At 38.4% G+C, this 23,281-nt stretch overlaps 1 protein-coding gene across 4 annotated transcripts in view; it reads right to left on the bottom strand.

The window, feature by feature from the left end:
- Positions 1-23,281, bottom strand: part of UTRN (utrophin) — a 408,075-nt gene that overhangs the window by 258,199 nt on the left and 126,595 nt on the right. For all 4 annotated transcript variants that reach the window (XM_049653027.1, XM_049653026.1, XM_049653028.1 and 1 more), the window contains exons 21-26: positions 21,902-22,047; positions 21,028-21,240; positions 8,920-9,033; positions 8,111-8,266; positions 3,854-4,024; positions 1,811-1,990 (exon numbers count right to left, since the gene is read on the bottom strand). In XM_049653027.1, the coding sequence (XP_049508984.1) occupies positions 1,811-1,990; positions 3,854-4,024; positions 8,111-8,266; positions 8,920-9,033; positions 21,028-21,240; positions 21,902-22,047 (980 nt within the window). The remainder of the gene's footprint in view (positions 1-1,810; positions 1,991-3,853; positions 4,025-8,110; positions 8,267-8,919; positions 9,034-21,027; positions 21,241-21,901; positions 22,048-23,281) is intronic.

Here is a 23,281-nt window from a genome sequence, read left to right as displayed (position 1 = left end):
TCTCATGATTTAAAAAATATGTTAAGGAATCTAAAAATAATCAAGGTAATAATGCTGGACTCTGCCGAAGAAAAGCATTCTTATCCAAACTTCGGATTCTGGGCTATTTCTGCCCAGACCCCTTAGTCATCTCGGACATCATTTTTAGAGCATTTCAATTTTTAAGCTTTATTTCCATCTTTTCATCTTCCCCTTTAAAGATACCAAGGCCTCATCTTTTCTCTCTTATCATTTTTCCTGGCATTTTTCCTTCTCTTCTCTCAAAATAATTCTCTCAAACTAATCCCAAAGTAATTCTCAAAGCAATTCCAAATTCTCAACATACGTATTTTATTCCTCATTCTCAAATTGTCACCTCTGGGTCATAAACACAATGTGAAGAAATGACACAGAATACCTGGTGGTCTTTTGTTAGCTTAGGATAACTTGGGGACTTCACTCATTATTTAAATATATTATGAGTTGTTATTTTGCCTATAAATAAACAGGAAAGCAAAAACATGGACAAAACTACGGTAAAATTCAAGTCCAAGATCATCCACTAGGACTCAAGATTGGTCATATATAACGTTACATATTATGTTTACAGAATTTTAAATTTTAAATTCTCAATTGAGTGACCTCAGGTATTTTATGTTAGATAATACAGTTGACCTTTAAACAACACAGGTTTGAACCGCATGAATCAATTTATACATGGATTTCTTACAGCACAGTACTATAAATGTTATTTTCTCTTATGATTTTCTTAATAACATTTTCTCTTCTCTAGCTTACTTTATTGTAAGAATATAGTATATGATATATGTAACATACAAAACATGTGCTAATCACTGATGTTATCAGTAAGAATTCTGGTCAACATCAGGCTATTAGTAGTTAAGTTTTGGGGGAGTCAAAAGTATATATAGATATTCAACTGTGTGAGGTTGGGGGGTCAGTGCTCCTAACCCCCACACTCTCTAAGGGTCAACCGTGTATTAATATTACAGAGTGAGGTTTTATTTGACTTGAAGTTTTCTTATTAACCATCCTGAATTATACATATTTATCTTAGCACAAAACAGATTCAGAAAAAGCAAGAAGTGAGTGAATTTAGTTTAAATATCACAGCTGTGATTGTTTACCATTTTAGGATTTACTACAATACAATCATTTGTTTTAGGCTTAAGTTAAATTTAATTTTTATAAATCAAAACGCTTACATCTTTTCAGTAAAATGCAAGAAAAGTCACACTGATATAAAAACAAGCAAGCAAAACCTTAATTTTATTTAAAAAAAAATTAATAGAATCATCTTCAACCAATGGCAAGAGGGGTAAAATAGTCCAGCAAAATACCAGCACATTCAAGTTCTTCTTTCTGTCAGGTGACTCTCTAACTTCAGACACCCAGTTGAAATGAAATAAAAAAAAAAAAAAAAAAAACCCTCAATTCATCTCTGTGTACTGACCAGGCAAAACAAAACAAAAGAAAGGCTCACAGTACATTGTTCTAGAATGTTCGAAATTGGAACAGACCCTACAGATCATCTGAAATATGAAAACCTTGATTTCACATATAAAAAAGGAAAGTCTAAATATATGAAATAACTTTCCCAAGAACCTTCTACTAACTGAAGGCAGATCGTGGTTTCCTATTTCTTTTTTTTAATCCCAGTTTCCTTTTTATCAACTGTTATCCAGGAATGACTTTTCCTTTATGATCCCGTATTGGAAAACAAAAACTGAGCTTTTTAGTTTTTTCCAAGATATGGAAATGGTCAGTAAATTACAGAGTTTGATCTCAAAAACATCACTGATTAACATACCTCTAGCGTGTGGCACTTTCCTCGAATTCTGTTACACAGAAGTTGGTAATTCTCCAGCACAACTTTAAGCTCAGATGTCAGTTCCTGGCCACCAGAGGGCACCTTTGCAGCTAGTAACTTGATATTGTCCTTGAGGATCTTCACTCTCACCTCCTTCTGCAACACATCCTCTTTTGCCCTCTGTTCCAAGAAAGGATGAACTTGAAACTGTGTCCCTTTCTCAGTCACCAATTTCTTTTCTTTTTCAAAGACAACTAAACCAAAATTAAAATGCCGACATGATTCTAACGACCTAATTGGAACATTATTTAGGTAATCATTCCAGAGAGTGCTTTTGAAATAAGAAGGCTAACTGTAAGATTTATAAAAAATAAAAATAAAAATAAAAAGCAATGTTAACACACCTAAGTCACGCTCAATTATGTTTGCCAACAGGAGGTATTTTCAAAGTCTGGGCCCATGATAAGAATCTAAGTGAGTTCATTTTAACACTGGAAGTCTGAGCATACTAAACTGAGTGAGATAAATAAATTTTCACAAAAACTAAGGTGCACCATAGTAGAGGTATCATTTAAAAATAATTTAAACATATTTCTTTTCTCCTGGAACAGAGGTTTATCTATGCTTCTGATAATTAACAGCATTTCAAGAGTGATAGAAGTTATACTAGGCGGATCTAATCTAGAAATAGCTTCTTTCCTGACTCTCCCTCTAGGCTGGCGATGAAGTCTCACATTTAGGAAAATCAACCTAAAATGCCTTTCACTTTCCCTTTTAGCTTTCTTTACTACTAAATGGTTTTAAATTTCCCTTAGTTGCAAGGAAAGTAATTAATTACATGTAGTGGTTTTAAAATTCTAACAGTCGTTAGAATAAAAATAGATGGAACGTTGCCCAATCAAGGGTTAAAAACTTATTTCTCTAAGCTTTCATCCCTAGTGACTTTGAAATACCACAGAACTGCAATGCCAATAATGTAAAGAAAATAAATAAGACCATTCTTAACCTGGTAGGCTACCTTTAAAATATCTTATATACTGAATATTTAAAAAGCTTTCCAAAAAAACTACACTAAAAAAGATGCTTCAGTGAAAATAACCACATACAAGAACAGTCAAAGTCCCTTATTGTATTTACTTTGATTCATATTCAATAATGCACTCATGAAATATAATCCTTTTTTAAAATATCTGCACAGAGATTTTTGCTTTAGTTATACTTTTAGGCAAGTTAAATTTGGCATAAAACAGTCAATGTGTGGCTTACTCTTATTTTTTTTAAAAATAGCCTTGAAGACTGTATCTCCTTTGGCATGATCACTGAAGGACACTTGAAGCAATGTTAGAAATTTGGGAATGATGCCCAGTTCTTTTACTATACAAAAAAAAGAAGAAGAAGAAAGAAAGTGTTCAAGACTAATGACACAGGAATCTAAGTTTATAGGAAATATATCCTGTGGACCAAACTGATATTAAATCCCTCAACAATGCTCCTACTGCTACTCTTACCTGCTCTAACAAAATTTTGATATTCATGTGTTTCCCATGTATTAACCGAAAGAATACATTTGATGAAATGAAGATAAATCACAACCAATTTGGGAAGTCACTCTTGTTCCTAACAAAAAAAAAAATGATTCCCCCTTAAAACTTTTGGAAAGAGATAGCACTGATATTGCACAACACTGTGAACATAGCTGATAAAACTAAATTTTTGAGTCATCCTCTGTGGCTCCCTGAAGTTCTAATGGAAGAGACTGTCTCAGGGGCCTTCGTGGACTCAACCCATGGGCGAAAGTGAACAAGTGGAGTGTGGCCTTCCTTTCCCTACTAGAGTCATAGTAGCTATCCTTCCTTTTTTTTTTTTTTTCAAATTGAAATCCAACTATGAAAGATTATATGTACATATCATGTTTTACAGATGATAGATAGATAGATAGATAGATAGACAGACTCATTCATTCATTCATTTATTCATTCGTATGTAAGGGAGAAGGGGAGCTACGAAGCCTATTTACACGGGCACTGACCGGCCTAGACTCACCTTCATTTCTTCCACTGCACTCTCCAGCTCTTCTGGTGACTTGTACTCAAAATCCCTCTCCAGGTATTCTTCTTCTGCCTGGGCCATCCATTCCTGCATCTCTGCCAAGTCTTTCTTCAGGTTCACTGCTTTTTCCTGACTTTCAGACAACCTAGTTTTTTGAATAGCAATCTGGAAAGGAAAAGCCATTCACCCAAATAAACAAATGCTGAAACATTAAATGTCAAGTTCTAGTTTCCAATATCTAAGGACACAGTGATAACTTTCCACAAAGAGCCTTGTTTTCACATTCAGATAAAATCCTTTATACATTTTGTGCTGATGTTGTAGAATATAAGCAACAATGAAAACAATAATTATAACAATAATCATAATAATTATAATAATTATAACTCTACACCACATGTTGGATATTAATCTAACCTAGAAATATCTATTATAATTTTAAAAATGTATAACTTTTGACAGAGTAATCTCAAATGAAGGAATCTAACCTGCAACAATAAAAGCATATATTTTAAGGAAATTTACTGTAGCATTGTTTATTATGGAAAAAAAAAACCTGGAAGCAACCAAAGAATTGGTTTTCTCCTATAAAACACTGCTGTACAAAATTTTGGTTTTGATAATCTACTATACTTGTATATTGCACAAAGACACAGAAAACGTTACATTAGAAAAACAGGTATGATATGTATCTCATTCAATAACTTATATACTTCAGATAACCAAATATTTCATATAAAAATATGTTGAGAGGTCCTCCCTCCAACCACAAACTGACGTCCACAGTGGGAGAAGGTACCATCCCACAGAGATCACCCAGCGTTCACTTCATTATTCGATATTCCTCTGACTCAAATCAAACGTCAGAGTCACCTTGCCAGGCTTGCTCAGCTGCAAAGCTGATAGTGAACAAAAGCCAGTGTAGAAACAGGATGGCTCTCATGAGAGAAAGGCAAAATCCTTAGAGGCTTTCCTGTTCCCACTCTCCAAGCAGGATCAGAGCCATAAAAATAGAAAGGGGCCAAACAGGGGCGCCTGGGCGTCTCAGTCGGTTAAGCATCTGACTTTGGCTCAGGTCATGACCTCACAGTTCAGGGGTTCAAGCCCCACATTGGGCTCTGTGCTGACAGCTCGGAGCCTGGAGCCTGCTTCGGATTCTGTGTCTCTGTCTCTGTCTCTGTCTCTGTCTCTCTCTCTCTCTGCCCCTCCCCAGCTCATGCTCTCTCATGCTCTCAAAAATAAACAAACTCAAAAGAATTTCTTAAATAAATAAGTGGGGCCAAACAGGAGCTTTGATTTCATTGCCCCACATGGCACTTGAGGAGCTTACTGCCAGCCATACACACAGCCCTGGTTCCTAAGTCTTGGTGATTAGCACTTTACATGGGACGGCTGTTTTTAAAAATACATAGAAATACAGATTCCTTGGGTTCCACTTTCAGAAAATTCTCCTTACTAGTAGTTTCCAGACACTGGACAATTATATAGTTCTCACAGATCCAGAGAGAAATGAGAAAAAGAAAGACACTGGAATAAACTTTAAAAAAAGAAAGAAAAAGCTCAAAACTATAATTGATTATCCTGAGGTTATTTACTATCTTTTGGCATTAAAATGTTCCTCGTTTCATGGCATCATGGACATAACAGATGAGACAGACTGTTTTTATTTGTTGGTTGATTTCATATGTCCATCCTTTCTTAGCAAAATAAAAATTTGGCCACATTATATTTGCCCCAAACATCTACACCTTTATACTACTCAATGAAACACAATACTCTGGAACTGCTTTAGATAATTACTCACACAACACATGGTTGCCTCCGTGCTAAGGACACTTAAAAACTCCCCACACATTTACTCTCATACAATGAATCAACAGTAATTCATAATTATTTCTTTGTTGTCCTATCTGTATGTACATATGTATGTATGTAGATAGATGCATAGGTTTAAATATCTATGTCTATACGTATGTATGTACGTATCTAGCTGTTGCTTTCTTTCCTCCTTGCTGGCACTCTCAAACCATTTTCCTTATTTACTTGCCCCCAAATCTCAATAAATGCAAGCACAAACCATCAGATTATAGCACACTTAGAGAAATTTGAACCTGGCCAGAAGAGATGACAGTATGGATTTACTTTCTTAAGTGTGGCAATGGTTTTGTGGTTTTGTAGAAGATTGTCTTTATTCACGAGTGAAGTATTTAGTATTTAGTATTCATGCTAACGTATTCAAGGAGGAAGTGTCATGACAGTTTCAAATTCCTGTCAAAAGTCCATTTTTAGGGGGAAAAAACACCTGTGTTTGTGTGTTATGTGTGAGGAGAGTGAAGGAGAGAGAGAAAGCAAATGTGGGAGAAGGTTAACAACCGGCAAATTAAGGAATGGGCCCACGGCTGCTCCCTCTACCACTATCTAAGGCTTCCTTGAAGTTTGGACATATTCAGAGTAAGGAATTTGGGGGAAAACAATGAAAACAAAACATTCAAGGATGCAAATATAAGTTTTTCCTACATAAGCATTAACCAAAAAATATCACATGAAGAGATAGGTACCATCTACAGGGTTGTCTGAACATTTCTGCATTCACACCTTCTCCTCCCACTTCCCCCGTTCTGCACCCACTTCAGCTTTGTGTAACCTCACTAGCAAAGCAGAAGCAATCGTAAAACTACATCGATCTCCTACTGTACCCAGAGTTGCCTTCCTTCCATTTCCATGGAGAAACTATCCAACAGCAATTCTTTCACTGGTAGAGGGGCTCTTGGCCTTCTCACATATGACAGACTTCACTCCAGAAATTATCTTCTCCAAGCAAGGTCCTTCTTTTTGGGCATGCAAATATCCTATAACATCCCTTATTTCTAGAAATTATAGGGGCACCTGCATGGCTCAGTTGGTTAAGCATCCAACTCTTGATTTTGGCTCAGGTCATGATCTCACGGTTCATGGAATCAAGCCCTGCGCAGACAGCGCAGAACCTTCCTGGTGGTCTCTCTCTCCCTCTCTCTGCCACTCCCCTGCTCTCTCTCTCACTCTCTCTTTCTCTCTCTTGATAAATAAACTTTAAATAAATAAATAATAAAAATTAAAATTACAAAAATACCTCCTTGGATCCCCAGGTCCCCTCTCCCACCTCATTTCTCTGCTCCCTTGAATAGAAAAATAGCAAAATTCCTCCAAGTTGCTACTACTTGACCCAATTGCTCACTTCCCATTCTCTGCTCAACATTCCCCAATGTGACTTTCTTGCCTGCCATGCCACTGGATCCACTTTTCTCAAGGTCATTTAAAGCCTGCATCTTGTTAGATCAAAAGCCTGACTTTCAGTGCTCCTTGGGCTCAAAAATCCTCAGTACTGAGCACCACGGAAAGCTTTCTCCACCTGGCCCCAGGACCTCACAGGCTCTTGGCATTTCTCCTCTGGCTGACCCTTCCTTCTCGGCACCCTTGGCCTTGCTCTTTCCTCTTTCCAGCAGAAAGAGCTGAAGAGCCCCATCTACGTGTCTCAATCTCAAACTTAACCCTGCCATAATGGAAATCATTGTTTCACCTGCCCTCACAAAAGCTTCTTCTCCTCAAGTCTCCACCATTTCAGCCAATAGCAGCACAATTCATACAAAGTGGAAGCTTTGCATAGACCCTCGGCTGTTCCTGACTACTCCCTTTTCGAGATCACACATCTAATCCATTACTAGACTCTTATCTCTGTTTTCAAAATACAGTCCAAACCTAACATTCCTCATGACATCCACCACAATCTCTCTAGTCTGAGGGGCCAAGACAACAATAACCTCTTAAATATCTGTTTTCACTCTTGCTTTCCCAGAGTAAATTATCCACATGGTAATATCACTTCCCTGCTTAAGACCCTCTGCTTTCTGTGTGAAATCACACCTGAAATAAAAGTTTAAAATTTTGCTTCAAAGGCCATATACTATTCACACCACCTGCATTCTGACCTCAAATCTTACCCACCCGCTAATTCCTCTCTTCATTCTGCTCCAGCTACTCTGCCTTTCTAGGTCTTTGTTGAACACCCAAGCTCATTCCCACCAAGCAGCCAAACTAGAAAATTAGTACACTCCCCTAATGAAAAGAAAAATCCATTTTTTGCCCCAATCTGCCACCATGCTATAGTTATTCTAGGCCACTGTTTCTCAAACTGGATGGGCTATAAAATTAATTCAGTCACTGAAAAAAAGCTATCTGGCTCTTAAACACAGATAGCAAGGTTGAAAAACTTACGTCCTTGCTGAATTTCTCCACTTGGGTTTGATAGTCAACTAGTTTTGTCTGTATCCAAGTTTTGATTCCAGCAACTGGAGAGCTTCGAAGGTCGGCCTCTATTTCCTTCATGTCTTTCAGAGATGATTCAATTGTTTCTATTTCATTAACAAAGGCCTGAACACACAAAACAAGCCAGTGTTGAGTTCATTGCTATATAAGTGGATGCCATAACTATAACTTGTCTGCTTGCATCGCTGAAAATACTATAAAAACAGACTACTTGAGAGTCAGGACTTTTAACTACTTAAGCAATACTGCGCCTTGAAAAATTCATTTCACCTGTGCACTTCATATAGCCAGCTGCCAAATTAGATTGGAAATATTTGACTCTCGGCAGGGAATGGTCCTCTCAATTAATTCAGAGAAGCCTAATGATTTCACCAAATACAAACTGCATACAGTATTACTGGTAAATTTCACATGTTAAATATGTTTTTCTTTAAGCCTCACCAGGTGGCACAACAAGAGCAATATAAAATTGGTAATTATGACACTAAAATTGTCATCAGAACATAAATAGCAGCTCCTAATGAATTAAAATTGCTCTCATTCTCTCTATGCAGAATTCGATAACCCTAGCCAAAACATGGACATATAAATAACCAGTCATTCTTTTAATAACTGTAAAGTTTAAAAAAAGGTCTATGATGAAAGATATTTTATCTAGGTTTGTTGTCATGTCATATTTTTGCAATTTTAATAACAGCAAATAACAAAGAAGAAAATGTTATTTATTACAGCAGAGTCCCTAAATCAGCAAAACTCACAGAGCACTGGTCAAGCTCACGCTGTAGCCCTTCAGCATCTCCTTGGACAGGCTGCTCTTTCATTAAGAAGTCTTTCACACCATCCATCCACTTCTCAATGACTTTCAAATCAGCCTAAATGAAACACAATAACAAAGGGGGATATTACTCAGTGACATTCAACCCGCTGCATCTCAAGACCTATCGCTACCGGAAGAAAGGCAACTTTTCAAAACTTTGATAGCATCATTTTCATTTATTGCATTTCTTTCTTTACATCTTCCAAATTTGAAAATAATGATCTTCATGATTGACTAGAATCCTCAAGCGATGACAGTTTGGTGATCATTCTAAAGATTTCAAAACACTCTCTAGTCAACCAAGCTACTTTGCTTAAACATGAGTAGTAATATCAATGATTATAAATTCAAAATACAGGAAAAATGCTTTTCTAGGTGTAATTAGCTAAAAAATCTTTTGTTCTCCTATGATTTAGAACAACTTTTCTCTAAAAGCTAGCTACTCACAGCAGGAAGAAATCAATAGCACGGTGGAGGGAACACAATCGATGGCTCTAGTTCTATGCTGGGCACTGTGTGACTTAGGAACCCAGGGGAGTCCACAGGTCAGCTGCATGGCTTTCACCCAATATTTCCTAGGCACCCACTGAGATCCCTACAGTGTATGGTACTGTGGATCAGAAACAAGTGAGAAAGAGAACGTGCTGCAGGGAGAAACAGAAGCGGTAACATTGGAACTGGGCCATTAATGCAATCAAGTAGGTGCAGTGTGGTCTCCAGTACGAGAGCAAAGTTATGATCATTTCTTCCAATGGCCTCTCATTCTGTCACTGGCCAGGCTCACTTGTTAGCTTTCCTGATGTGGAGCTGAACTTGTTCCCTTATGTCCTGTCAATTCTTTGCTTCTCGTTCAGCCCTAAGGATGGAAATACATTTACAATCCTGTTCAAAGATGACCTTCCAATTTAAAGGCAGCCACTGTGTCTTCCCTTAGTCTCCTATTGGTGCTAAGCATTCCAAATTCCTTCAATGATGTCTCTAGAACATGAGATCCAGGTATGGCACTCACCACACTCATCAACATGCTCAGGACACTAAATCAATTTTTTAATGTCCTTACAACATGCCACACAGAACCAACTACCCTTCCCCTTATAATGCTGGAGAATGGTCAAGATAGAACCTGCTGTTTCACGTATGGCTATTCCACTCATAAAATGCCAGCTAAAGTTGTTTCAGTTTTACTTTTCTTATTATAGGTTGTGGGGTTTTTTTTTCTTTTTTTTATTTGTTTGTTTATAGATATATTAGTCTCAATTATTATTTATGGTTAGCTAAAACTCCAAAATTCCCATAACTACCTCTAAATTACATTTCCCCAATCTCATATCGATTGCTTAAATGACTGCTGTAATAAATTCAAGACTGATATTTACAAATATTAAATTTTGCCTAGTTATGCTAACAATTATAGCTAACAATGTAATCATAAAAAGCCAACAAAATGATTTGAAGTTTTAGTCTCCCCACTTTGCTGTCAGCTATTCCCCCTGTCTCTTGTCAGCAAATCTGACAGTAGGGGTGTCCTTTTTCTTCGGGAATTTTTTGTTGTTGGGTTTTGGGGTTTTTTCTGGCGAAAAATAAGGCCAGTGATAGTGCCTACCTGAGCATTTCCTCACGAAGACCCATGCCATTCATTATTCAACAAGGTTTTGGCTTAGTTTTCAAAATAAGCCAAGGTTTCCGAACCTTACAGGTTCGGAAGAGATTTCTCAGGTATTTTAGCGATGAAGTCAATACTTGCCAAAAATGAGTTTGTGAGCCATTATTTGAACCGAATGAGCGCACATGAAATGTAAGATTATGAATCTGTATATCTGATAATCTAGCATCCCTCCTCCAAAAAATAAATAAAGGAAAGCAGTAATTAAAGGAAATCAGTCTGGGCAAGGGTTCTCGGTGGTGTCCATGATGACTCCTGGTGACCACCACATTCCTTCCTAAGCACGTGGAAGATCTCTGGTTTGCCATTTATCCACAGCGCTGCCAGGAACGGACACCAAGCTTACTTCAGGTCTTTGCCTTCTAGAAAATAATGTTCCCCCTTAAGTAAGACATGCATCATCTCCATTCTTCTGGTACTTTCTCACAAGATGCACAATGTGGCCTTGAGACCATGAGTAAAATCCCCACATTACTCGGGATGTTGATTTAGGCATCTGAAGGATCTGGGTAGTTTTCCCATCTAACTCCTGATCTAGGCACTAATGCCCCCTCAAGAATGGTCACCTTTCCAATTTGCAGGGCCCTCCTCCGATGAAGACAGAGAGCAGAAAGCACTTGTTGTTTAGGCCTTTCAGCCTCCTCCTCTACTGACACTCTGCACCCCACACATGCTTCCAAGTACGGCTTCTTTGTAAACTCTTTCAGTTATGCTGTGCACTTCCTCAAGCATGCTTTCCCTCTGTTCTTTAGCCTGTCACTAGCCTGTTCTCACAGGCTCATGCACTCTTGCTCTTCCATATTATTTTGATCAATTACCTCTCTCTTCTGCATTTGCTCCACGCCCTAAGATCTTACCATACAGGACTACTTGGTAAGACATGCCCTGGGCAGGGGGAGGCAGGATGCAAAATGATTGAAGTGCAGGGGCGCCTAGGTGGCTCAATCAGTTGAGCCCCTGACTCTTGGTTACAGTTCAGGTCACGATCTCACAGTTTGTGGGTTTGGGCCCCACGTTGGGCTCTGCGCTGAGCACACGGAGCCTGCTTGGGGTTCTCTCTCTCTCCTCTTTCTCTGCCCCTACCCCCACTCGCGCTCTCTTTCTCTCTCTCAAAATAAACTTTTTACAAATACCTAAAACAGATAAAAGTGAAAAAAGAGAGAAGCTACAAATACATATACAGAGTTCATAAAAGACTTTCTTTTAACTGCCCATTTAATTTGTTGCCACTTCTTGCATTACTCTCCATTCTAAACTTAAGAATTCAAAGCAGCATTACTGCTGTATAACTGGGCAATTCAGTAACTCCAGTTTTGAATTTAAAAAACTGATAGGGGCGCCTGGGTGGCTCAGTCGATTGAGCGTCTGACTTTGGCTCAGGTCATGATCTTGCGGTTCATGGGTTCGAGCCCCACGTCAGCCCCTGTGCTGACAGCTGGGAGCCTGGAACCTGCTTCGGATTCTGTGTCTCCCTCTGTCTCTGCCCCTCCCCCACTCGCTCTCTCTCAAAAAGAAATAAACATTAAGAAATTAATAAAAATAAAAAACTGATAGTCTTCTGGGCCAAGGATTTTTTTGAAATTTACGTGGAAGCATTCCACTCCATGGAGGTTTTCATCACAACCAGCCTTGACTGAAGCGAGCAGCCTCAGTCCAGCGCTTGTGAGAAGTGGCATCAACCCCCTTCCTTCCTCCCTCTCCCAGATACACACAGACCCACGGGGAGGACACACAATTCACACACACTTGTTCCTTCTCTCTCACACACTTTAACATGAGAAAAAAGAGGAATGAAACAGAAACAGACAAGCCATGAAGACCAATTGATCATCCCAACAGTAACAAAGGAACAGACAGGAATTTGAAAATCTGTTTTCCCTACTAAAAACCCTTCATGTAATCCTGGCCACACCGAATTCTAAGAGAAGCAGTGTGTGACCCATGATAAGAAGATGAAAGTGAAAATACCAAGGTCGGCCCCTTACCAGCCACAAGGTCTTGAGAAACTCACTTCTTTTCTTTGAGCCTCAGCAGCTCATCTATAAAATACGAATAATAACAACTACCTTGCCTCTAGAAAAACAGAGACTATGTTTGGACAGGGCCTGGTACAGAGCAGGCATGCAATAAAGCCTAGCTATTATTACTAAGATCTACAAAACCAAGTGCTTTATTACCAAAATTAAGCCATGAAGAGTTACCACTTCCAAGTTCAGAGAGAGTGCATGCTGGCATGAGTCAGCTTAATATTTTTAACTAATGCCAACATTAATCCTTGTTCTTAAAAGTAACTGCTTAAAAGAGCTACTAGATCTCCTGAATTCAGCTCAGCAGAAGGAAACCCAGTAAATGAGGGAAGGCCCAAACTTTAGAAAGGCCTGGCAGCAGCAGCCTCTCGCAGAACCCCCCACCCTGTGGGTGCATTAATGGGTTAGTAAGAGCAATTCTAGCTAGCACTTGCGTGCAGGTAGGTGTGGGAGATGGGGAGCTCTGCTCTGCCCTCCAATGCCTCCCCTTTCCCCCGGAAAGAAATTATTGTCTCAGTCTACCTGTGGCAGGTGTTTCCTGCGCTTTGAAAAGGCACCCAGAGTCTGCTCATCTTTAATTCAATCATACAAGAAAAATTCCAAAGAAAGTGCAAGAGCTTACATGAAAATTATTTCTCTCCCCATTAAAAAAAATCACTCAACTTATGCACTTCTGAGTTTCTAATGTACAGTAATGACTATTTAATTTTTTTATCCATCTCCATTCACTTACACAATACACACATATATGTTATATATGATATATATTCTGAATATTATATATGTGTTCACATTGGGTAATTTCTAATGTCCTCACTTCTTTGGGTGACCTCAGCTCTTTTGAAGCAATAGAAAACATTTTAAAATACTAGTAAACTTCTAAATTCACTGTCATTATTTCATAGACACAAAATAAACTGTAAGTCCTAAACTACATCCTTATTTACACTCACAAAATTCTGAAACAAATAGAAAATGAATAATATGGTAGTTTTGAAAACCAAAGGATCAAATATTCGAGTTTGGAAGGGCCAAAATGTCTACACTGACCATCTCTGCTCAAAGGCATTATTTGTACGCATCTGAGATGGATAACACCTGTCGGTGGGTCACAGAAAAGGAGTGCAAGGTCATAAAAACAACTCCTTTAACCAACGAAGCACCGGAGGGACGGAGGAAATCTGAAGCTTGGTAACTCTGGATTTCAGACAATAAGACTCCAAAATACACAACTACCTCCCAGGATTTTGTTGACAGCTACATTCTTGGCATTTTATTTCACTCCTTCCCCATCTGTTGGAATGTCCACAGCTTTTTAAGCAATTTCTAGCACAAGACACAGGCGAGAAGAAGTGTGAAACCAGAATTAAAACAGTAACTTGAGGTAATGAGGCTTCTGTTTTGTTTGGTTTTATAATATTCATAAACCTCAAAAACACTCGTTAAAAAGTGCTCTTTCGTTTAGCAGGGAAGACCAACAATGACACTGCTACAGCATTTATCATCTGAAACTAACAAGAGTTCTTAAATGTAAGGTTTAGAATGCACCAATGTTCCCTTTAGTAAAGTAAAATGCATTCAAAGTGAGGGGGGAAAAGACCTTATGAAATCACTGTATCAGTTATATGTTACCCGAAAAAAGTGAGATCGGCCATGTCGCAGGTTACTCTTACAAGGTATTTACCACTGCGTTTTTACTCTGAAGTGCCTTCCAGAGTAATTTCAAAGCCTGGTTGGTTCTGCATGTCTCAGACCTCCGGCGCATCCCCTTCTACAGGCTGGGCCAGAGCACAGCGGGCCAGTGTGTCCTCTGAGTGCTCAGCAACTGAAGGAAGGGGTGTGACTATACAAGGTCCCGTCATTTATGAAAAGCGGGCATTTAGATTTTAGAGACCCAACTTCGTAGAGAAATGTGACTGGTAAGATGCCTGCAGGCACCTACAAACCAATTATTCACACCCACTTACTTGTTGCTTGCCACACAGGGTTCCTGTAGTCAAAGAGCTCAGTCCTCAGTGGGGGAGGACAGACACACAGTCAAGCCTTAATAAAAAAAACTGGCCTGAAATGAGGGACTGTGAAGGCATGAACGAGGCGTAGTAGAATCACAGAGGAGGGAATAATCAGCTGGGGGGTATGGTGGTGAGCGAGACGAAAGACTGCTTGTGGAACAAGCTTATTCTTAAAGGATGAGCTCAGAAGAGGAGGATGTAAATTCCTAGCAAGCAAGTGACATTTCCGGAGAAAGGCAATTATCCAATGTGGGGTCTTTGTGATCCACTACACTGTTTTTCTCCTCACCCCACTCAGCTCTGGAAGGAGGGGGTGGGGACAGGGGGCACAGTGCAGGAGGGGCTTCAGAACAAGGAAGGGGCAGAAGCTAGGATGTTTATGAGTGCACTCTCTATTACCAGGGCAAAGACAACCACATACTTTCCAGAAGTGGAACTCTGCCACCACTGTAGAACATGGATTTGAGGGGGCACGACTAGAAGCTGGAGTCAGATGTAAAGGGCAATGGGATTGTCAGGGCAAGGGACTGAGAGTCTGCACAAAGCAGGAAGAGGCTACAGGAGTGTCTGAAAGGGAGGAGCAGTGGTAAACCTAAGACAGAGTTTTGTGTGGGCCTTGGGGACAGTTGCACGATTTTGCAGGGATACCGCACCACAAAAGAATTTAAATAGGGAAAAAGAAACAATACAAAATAACTGAAGCCCCTGAATCCAAAGACATCATTACTGGTGATAAGAGATACATAAACAGCCTCTTAGGATTTTATATTTAATTCTCATAACTCATAAGAAAATCAAGTAAAATCAATAATGAAAAAACTTTTTCATATATTTTTAAATGTCTAGCTGCCTGGAAGAAGTGGGTTTTAAAAGCACCAATTAATTTTAATTCTTAAGTACAGGAACTGAGGTCATTATTTTGGCATGGAATAGATAAAAAAAAAAAGATTTAAGAACTTACATGAACATGACACTGAATAAGAATACGCAGGCCAAACCTCTACCTGTACAGAGAAACCAGCCATGCAGACAAAGGAAACGTAGGCAGATGAAAAAAGACACTATTTGTCAACAAGTAACAGAAAACTAAAATTTGCACACAAATAACGACACTTTTGCAAGTACTGTAGAACGGGTTCAAAGTTTAAATGTGCTGTGCCAATAAAAGGCATCATCATTATTTTCAGTAGGGGATTCATACTCCAAGTTCATGCATCTGTGTACTACTTAAATGTCCCTCATGGAGCTCCAACATCATTTGTTTCTATTAGGGTGAAAAAAAATGATTAAAATTAATAACATTCATAAGCTTTCCCTTTTTACTTGGAATATGTTAGCCTCTAGCAAGAACCCTTTTTTTTAACAGTGATTCAACAATTCCATACATCACCCCATGCTCATCATAAGTGCCCTCCTTAATCCCCATCATCTATTTCACCCAGCCCCCAGCCCCCTCCCCTCTGGTAACCATCAGTTTGTTCTCCATAATTAAGAATCTGTTTCTTGGTTTGTATCTTTTTCCCTTTGCATGTTTGTTTTGTTTCTTAAATTCCACATATGAGTGAAATAACATGTTTGTCTTTCTCTGTCTTATTTTGCTTAGCATTATACTCTCTAGATCCATCCATGTCATGGCAAATGGCAAGATTTCATTCTTTTTATGGCTGAGTAATATTCCACGGTATGTATGTACTTAGCTTCTTTACCCATTCATCAGTTAATGCTTCCATATCCTGGCTATTATAAATAATGCTCCTATAAACATAAGAGTACATGTATCCCTTTGAATTAGTGTTTTTTTATTCCTTGGGTAAATACCCATTAATGCCATTGCTGGATCACAGAGTAGTTCTACTTTTAACGTTCTGAGGAACCTCTATCCTGTTTTCCAGAGTGGCTACACCAGTTTGCATTCCCACCAACAGTGCATGAGAGTTCCTTTTTCTCCACATCCTCACCAACACCTGTTATTTCTTGTGTTCTTGAGTTTACCCATTCTGACAGGTGTGAGGTGATTATCTCATTGTAGTTTCGATTTGTATTTCCTTGATGGTAAGTGATATTGAGCATCTTTTCATGTGTCTTTTGGCCATCTGTATGTCTTCTTTGGAAAAATGTCTATTCATGTCTTCTGTCCATTCTTAATTGGATTAGTGATTTGGGGAGTGTTGAGTTTTTATATAAGTTCTTTATGTATTTTGTATACTAACCCTTTATTTGATATGTGATTTGCAAATACCTTCGCCCATTCCGAAGGCTGCCTTTTAGTTTTGTTGATTATCTCCTTTGCTATGCATAAGCTTTTTATTTTGATGGAGCCCCAATAGTTTATTTTTGCTTTTGTTTCCCTGGAGATATATCTAGAAAGAAGTTGCTATGGCCAATGTCAAAGAGGTTACTACTGCCTATGTTCTCTTCTAGGTTTTTTTATGGTTTCAAGTCTCACATTTAGGTCTTCAATCTATTTTGAACTTATTTTTGTGTAAGGTATAAGAAAATGGTCCAGTTTCTTTCTTTTGCATGTGGTGGTCCAGTTTTCCCAACACCATTTGTTGCAGAGACTGTCCTTTTCCCATTGGATATTCTTTCCTGCTTTGTCGAAGATGAATTGACCATATAACTGAGGGTTTATTTCTGGGTTTTCTATTCTGTGTCACTGGATCTGTGTCTATTTTTGTGCCAGTACCATACTGTTTTGATTACTACAGTTTTGTAATATAATTTGGAGTCGAGAATTATGGTGCCTCCAGCTTTGTTTTTCTTTTCGTTTTTCTTTTTTTTTTTAATTTTTTAACGTTTATTTATTTTTGAGACAGAGAGAGACACAGCACGAACAGGGGAGGGTCAGAGAGAGAGGGAGACACAGAATCCGAAACAGGCTCCAGGCTCTGAGCTGTCAGCACAGAGCCCAACGCGGGGCTCGAACTCACGGACCGCGAGATCATGACCTGAGCCAAAGTCGGACACGTAACCGACTGAGCCACCCAGGCGCCCCTGTTTTTCTTTTTTAAGATTGCTTTGGCTATTGAGGGTCTTTTGTGATTCCATACAAATCTTAGAATTGTTTGTTCTAGTTCTGTGAAAACTGCTGTTAGTATTTTGATAGGGACTGCACAAAATATGTAGGCTGCTTTGGCTAGTATAGACATTTTAACTTTGCTCTTCCAATCTATGAGCATGTAATGTCTTTCCGTGGGACCCGTTGTTAATATTAACTGCCTTCAGGAAAGGAAATGGTATGGGGGCGGGGGAAGACTCTAAATGTTCACTCTAAATACTTCTCTATTATCCAATTACATCACAATGAACGGTCTCTATGCATTACTTATATAATTAAAAATCCATTTTAAAAATAAACAAGCCAACCACTTTTTTCCTAAGAAACACCATCGTAAAATAACAATGAATCAAAAGCCTACTGTGCCTCATGCCTTAAAGACAAATAGAATTTAAATGGCCAAAAAGTGTCCATCGGGTAATTGAAAAGGGGGGAAAAATGCTAACCTGCAAATGAGTATTTATTGTAACTAGCTTTGGGTGAAAAATTAAGTTGTCCTAAATGAACCATAAGTAATTAAGTAACAAAGCAATGCCTGCAAAACAAAGCAAATAAAGGAGTAAAAGTTTTCTTTAGAATTAAAAAATATGAGGTGCCTAGGTGGCTCTCAGTTGGTTGGGCGGCCGACTCGGCCATGGGTTGTGATCTCACAGCTTGTGAGTTTGAGCCCCACATCGGGCTCTGTGTTGACAGTTCAGAGCCTGGATCTTGTTTCGGATTCTGTGTCCTTCTCTCTCTCTCTGCCCCGCATGCGCACGCACTCTCTCTCTCTCTCAAAAATAAACATTAAAAAAAAATTAAAATACACACACACGCACACACACACACACACACACACATATATATATTTCAATAAAGAGGTTGCACAATTAGGGAATACAAACACTGTCAACAATCTTGTAGTTAAACACAAAAAATAAAGAATAGCTGGACTTTACAAATCTGCTACTGTGAAAACAACTAAAAAGTCTAAATATCTGGGGTATTTGTTATGTAAGTAAATTTGGCACACATTCCAAATGCCAGTGCCTGGACAGGCTACATGAGTAACAACAGTGCAGGAAAGCCTAAAGCTGGATTACTATAACCACAGGACTCTCTTCTGCGTTTTGGAAGACAATTTCTTTTCTTTAAACTCCGTATTAAAATACTGGCACACATTTAGGTAACCCTAAAAATACACTTTTGCAAGTCCAAAGAAAATTAACCTGTTAATTTCCCTAACTGCATCTCAGATTTAAACTTGAAAGCAAAGCAATGCTCTTTAGAAAAGATGAGAAATCTCTAATCCAGCATTGCTCAACCTTCACACTATTGACATTTAGGGCCAGAAAATTCTTTTTTTGTGAGGGAATTCTTGTGCGTTAGCTGTAACCTTGGCCTCTGCACGCTAGGAGCCAAGAGCACACCCTCTCCCCCTAAAGTTGTGACAACCAGAAAAATCTCCAAACATTAACAAATGTCCTGGGGGGAGGGGAGCAGGGTACAAAATCACTTCAGTTGGGTCCCACTGATAATGCAATGCCTGAGCCATAACCAAAATTTTACAATCATGAGTAAGGGTAATTCTGTTTTTTTAAAGTTGGTGAGAATTATAACTGAAGGCAGATAAGGGGAAGTAGATCCACTCACAAAGTAAAATGATTCAAAAATACTAAGCTACACATAACACACTCCTCTTCAAAATTAATGCTTTATTCTTTTTTTATTTTATTTTTACATTTATTTATTTTTGAGAGACAGGGTGAGACAGAGTGCAAGTCGGGGAGGGGCAGAGAGAGGACAAACAGAATCTGAGGCAGGCTCCAGGCTCTGGACTGTCAGCACAGAGCTTGACGGGGGGCTCACACCCACGCACTTTGAGATCATGACCTGAGCTGAAGTTGGATACTTAACCGACTGAGCCACCCACACGCCCCAAAATTAATGCTTTATTCTAAGGAGAGCTCAGCCTTGGTATAAAACTGAAGTTTACACTTAGAAAAAAAACTCCTTCCACTACCAACACACACACACACACACACACACACACACACACACAGAGAAAGAAACCTCACTATCTTTATTCTCCTGGTCACTCATTGGAACTGCCCACTGGGGCAGTTCAGTGGTCACCACTTTTGTCTCATCTTTCTGGACACCTTCACACTGATCTGTAGAGTCTACCAGCCTCTCTTCTACCACATATTCCCTGATTTTGATTTTTAAAACATCACTTTCATACATTTTGTCTTAATTTTCAATCTTGTCACTTTATCACATGCTTCACACAAAGTCTCACATCCATATGACATATATATTTTATATATATGTAAATAATCTCATTTATATACTCTCTTGGAAACTAAATCCAAATATATGTACATATATACAATATATTATATTATATATTAGGATATATCCAAATTTAAATCTATTACTAATTTCATTTCATTCATTGAAACATACTTACTGAGTGCCTCTGTGCCAGGCACTATACCATAAGTCTATCTTGAGATACAACAGTGGGAAAACAAAGCAAAACACGACAGATCAAAGTAAGGAGATCTCAGGAGGACGGAGAACAGAGTGTGATGGACTTATTCTTCATCCAGACCTTTTCTAATAGAAAACCAGGTGATTTGCTGGAGACCACTTCTCCATCTTCTTCCCAGATGAAATGTTAAAATCCTGTCTTACCTGACATTGACTTTTACCACTTTCTCCTTAGGTCCTAACATTTGCCCCTTCCTCTGGAACTTCATCGCTGCTTCATCTGTCAACATTTTCAGATGTAGGAAAGGATTCTACTCCTGAATTTTCATGTCCCTCAATCGACCTGCTTTCCCAATACGACACCGTTTATTGACAGCCTAGCTCAGATTTGTCTCAAGAAGTCTTCAAAAACCAGCTTCAAGCACTCATCTCTCTGGTACGAGGTGGGCAATTTTACCACTCTAACCAAGTTCCCCTGCAACCTAATCACTGGTCTGAATATCATGCCAGCTCCTCATCCCTGAAACATTACTTTGACCAGTTTTAAGCAATTTTCTCTTTCTTTAAGATCCAGTTCACCTCTACCAAGAAGCAATCTTGCAAAGCAAAAAAAAACACAAAAAACAAAAAACAAAAAAACAAAAACAAATGTGTTCTCCAGCACAGTAAGAGCAAGTCAGAAATCCCAACTTATATACATAATAAATGTAGGACTAGAAAAAAATGCAAAATATCCAAATAATACATACTAGAGTCTTACATGATAAATTACCATTTTACTCTCTGATAAAGTCCTAATGGCCGCTGGATTTACCTCAAAAGCTCCAAGTTTGGGAGTAATTTCTTCAAGCAAATGAAGATCTTTGGAAACCTTGACCTTTAGTTTGTTCCACTTTCCCTGAACATCATCAAATTCTTGCTTATACATTGTTTTTACATCTGGAGAAACATTTTTCTCCAAAGCCTTTGTTTCTTCTGCAAGTTTATATAATGTAGGTTTGTGATTCTCAAGGATTTCATCAAGAGCCTGGAAAAAATTTTTAAAGATTAAAAATACACACAATAATTTGTACACATGTAATAATACGGGCTATAACACAGACTAAGGTCACTTTTTAAGAGGTATTCAACTAAAAAAGAATTGTGTAAAAATCATGAAAGAAAAATAAGCATAACCAAAAAACGTTAAAGCTTTCCCTTCATGAGTTGTGCGTGGGCCAGAAATAATATATTCTCCACACTAAAATCCAGTATAACAATACACTCAGTGAGGATCCAGTGTGCAGTGCTCAATAGCTGATCTGTTTTATCTGATGAAATAACGCACAGTCACATATCCTGAATGACCAGAGAAGCATTTTTATTCAACACAGAAGAAAGAACACATCAATTCAAGTAATATTCATTTTATTCGAGACATTTTAGCAGATTATGAACAGGTTGAGAATTCTAGACTAATTGTAATAGAAGGACAAAATATGCTTTTATTTTATTAGTCATATTTAATAAGCTTCTTTCAACTGACGTCCTACATTATAGTAACTAACCTTCAAATTATAAGGAGTTTTTGATCAATTTTGACCACAAATAGCTAATATTTTTTTAGGTAGCTGAAAACATACTTCAAAATAAGTGATATGTGGTATTAAAAAGGACTCCAGACTTCTAAGACCTACAATATATATTACCTTTTTCTCCTGCAGGGTTTTCTCCACCTTTGTAAGATCATTCAAGACATTCAAAGATGTCTGGGCCTTCCTTTCTGAATCATTTAGTATATCTTTCAGTGTTTTCAATGTTTCCAAATATGCATGTCCAGGTTGACTCTTCAGTTCTGTTTATTTAAAAATACTTACTTTTAGAAAATAGTGTTAGAAACCTATTATTATTATTATCATTATACATACCATTAATCTTCTCTATATAAGTGAATCCTAATAGCTAGTAAGTTAAACTCCGTAATTAAAATTTAAAAGGGTCTCCGCTAGTTACTAAGCTAAATCATTCCACTGGCATTTCTGAAAGTCAGATGGTGACTTCATTCTTGCGGATGTTGATGTTTGAAATATTAACTAACTCACTATCATTTTTTCTTCATTTCATCATGATGAAATGTCTCTCTAAAGATGGTACTACAATGTTTCTTTTGTCTCATATAATGTCCTTTTCCCCAGTAGCTACACAAAGAATAAAAGAAAACCAGGGTCCCCTCACCCAGTCTTTCTCTGAACTCAAGGGTGTAGACAAATGGCCACCTACAGAGTGGTGGGAGTTACACAGAACAGGACAGCCAGGTTACCGCAGGTACTCTGAGAAATAATGACTGCAGAAGCCAGCCAGAATGATGTCTACCTCAGCCACTGATGTAAAAATCACAGACAAGCAACAGTTGTGTGGAAAGGAAGGAAGCTCATCTGAAGTACAAAGAAGCAAAACCAACTAGAAGCAAAAGTTAAGAAACCAGCAGCATTAGTCACAACCGCCAAAGGGTGGAAAGCACCCAAATGCCCTTGACAAAGGAATGGAGAAAAAAAATGTGGTATGATACATATAATGGAATATTACTCAGTCTTAAAAAGGCAGGAAACTGACACATGCTACCCATATAGATGAACTTCGAGGATATTATACTAAGTGAAATAAGCCAAGTACAAAAAACAAATGCTATAGGATTCCACTTATATGGGGTGTCTAGAATAGTCAAACTCATAGAAACAGAAAGTAGAAGGTGGTTGCCAAGGGCTGGAGGGAGGAGGAAATGAAGAACTGTTGTTTGATGGGTATCGAGTTTCGGTTTTACAAGATGAAAAGGTTCTGGGGAGTGGTTGCATAACAACATGAATATATTTAACACTACAAACTCCACACTTTACAATGGTTAAAATGGCGGGGGGGGGGGGGGGGGGGGGGGGGGGTGCCTGGCTGCCTCAGTTGGAAAAGCACACAACTCTTGATCTCCAGGTCATGAGTTCAAGTCCCACACTGGGTGCAGAGATTACTGAAATGAATAAAACTTTGAAAAATAAAATAAAATAAAATAAAATAAAATAAAATAAAATAAAATAAAA

This window comes from Panthera uncia (assembly GCF_023721935.1).
Source record: "Panthera uncia isolate 11264 chromosome B2 unlocalized genomic scaffold, Puncia_PCG_1.0 HiC_scaffold_24, whole genome shotgun sequence".
In the NCBI taxonomy this organism is placed as follows: Eukaryota; Metazoa; Chordata; class Mammalia; order Carnivora; family Felidae; genus Panthera; species Panthera uncia.
Note: the sequence above shows the minus strand (reverse complement) of the source record. Positions and strands in the feature narration are given on the sequence as shown.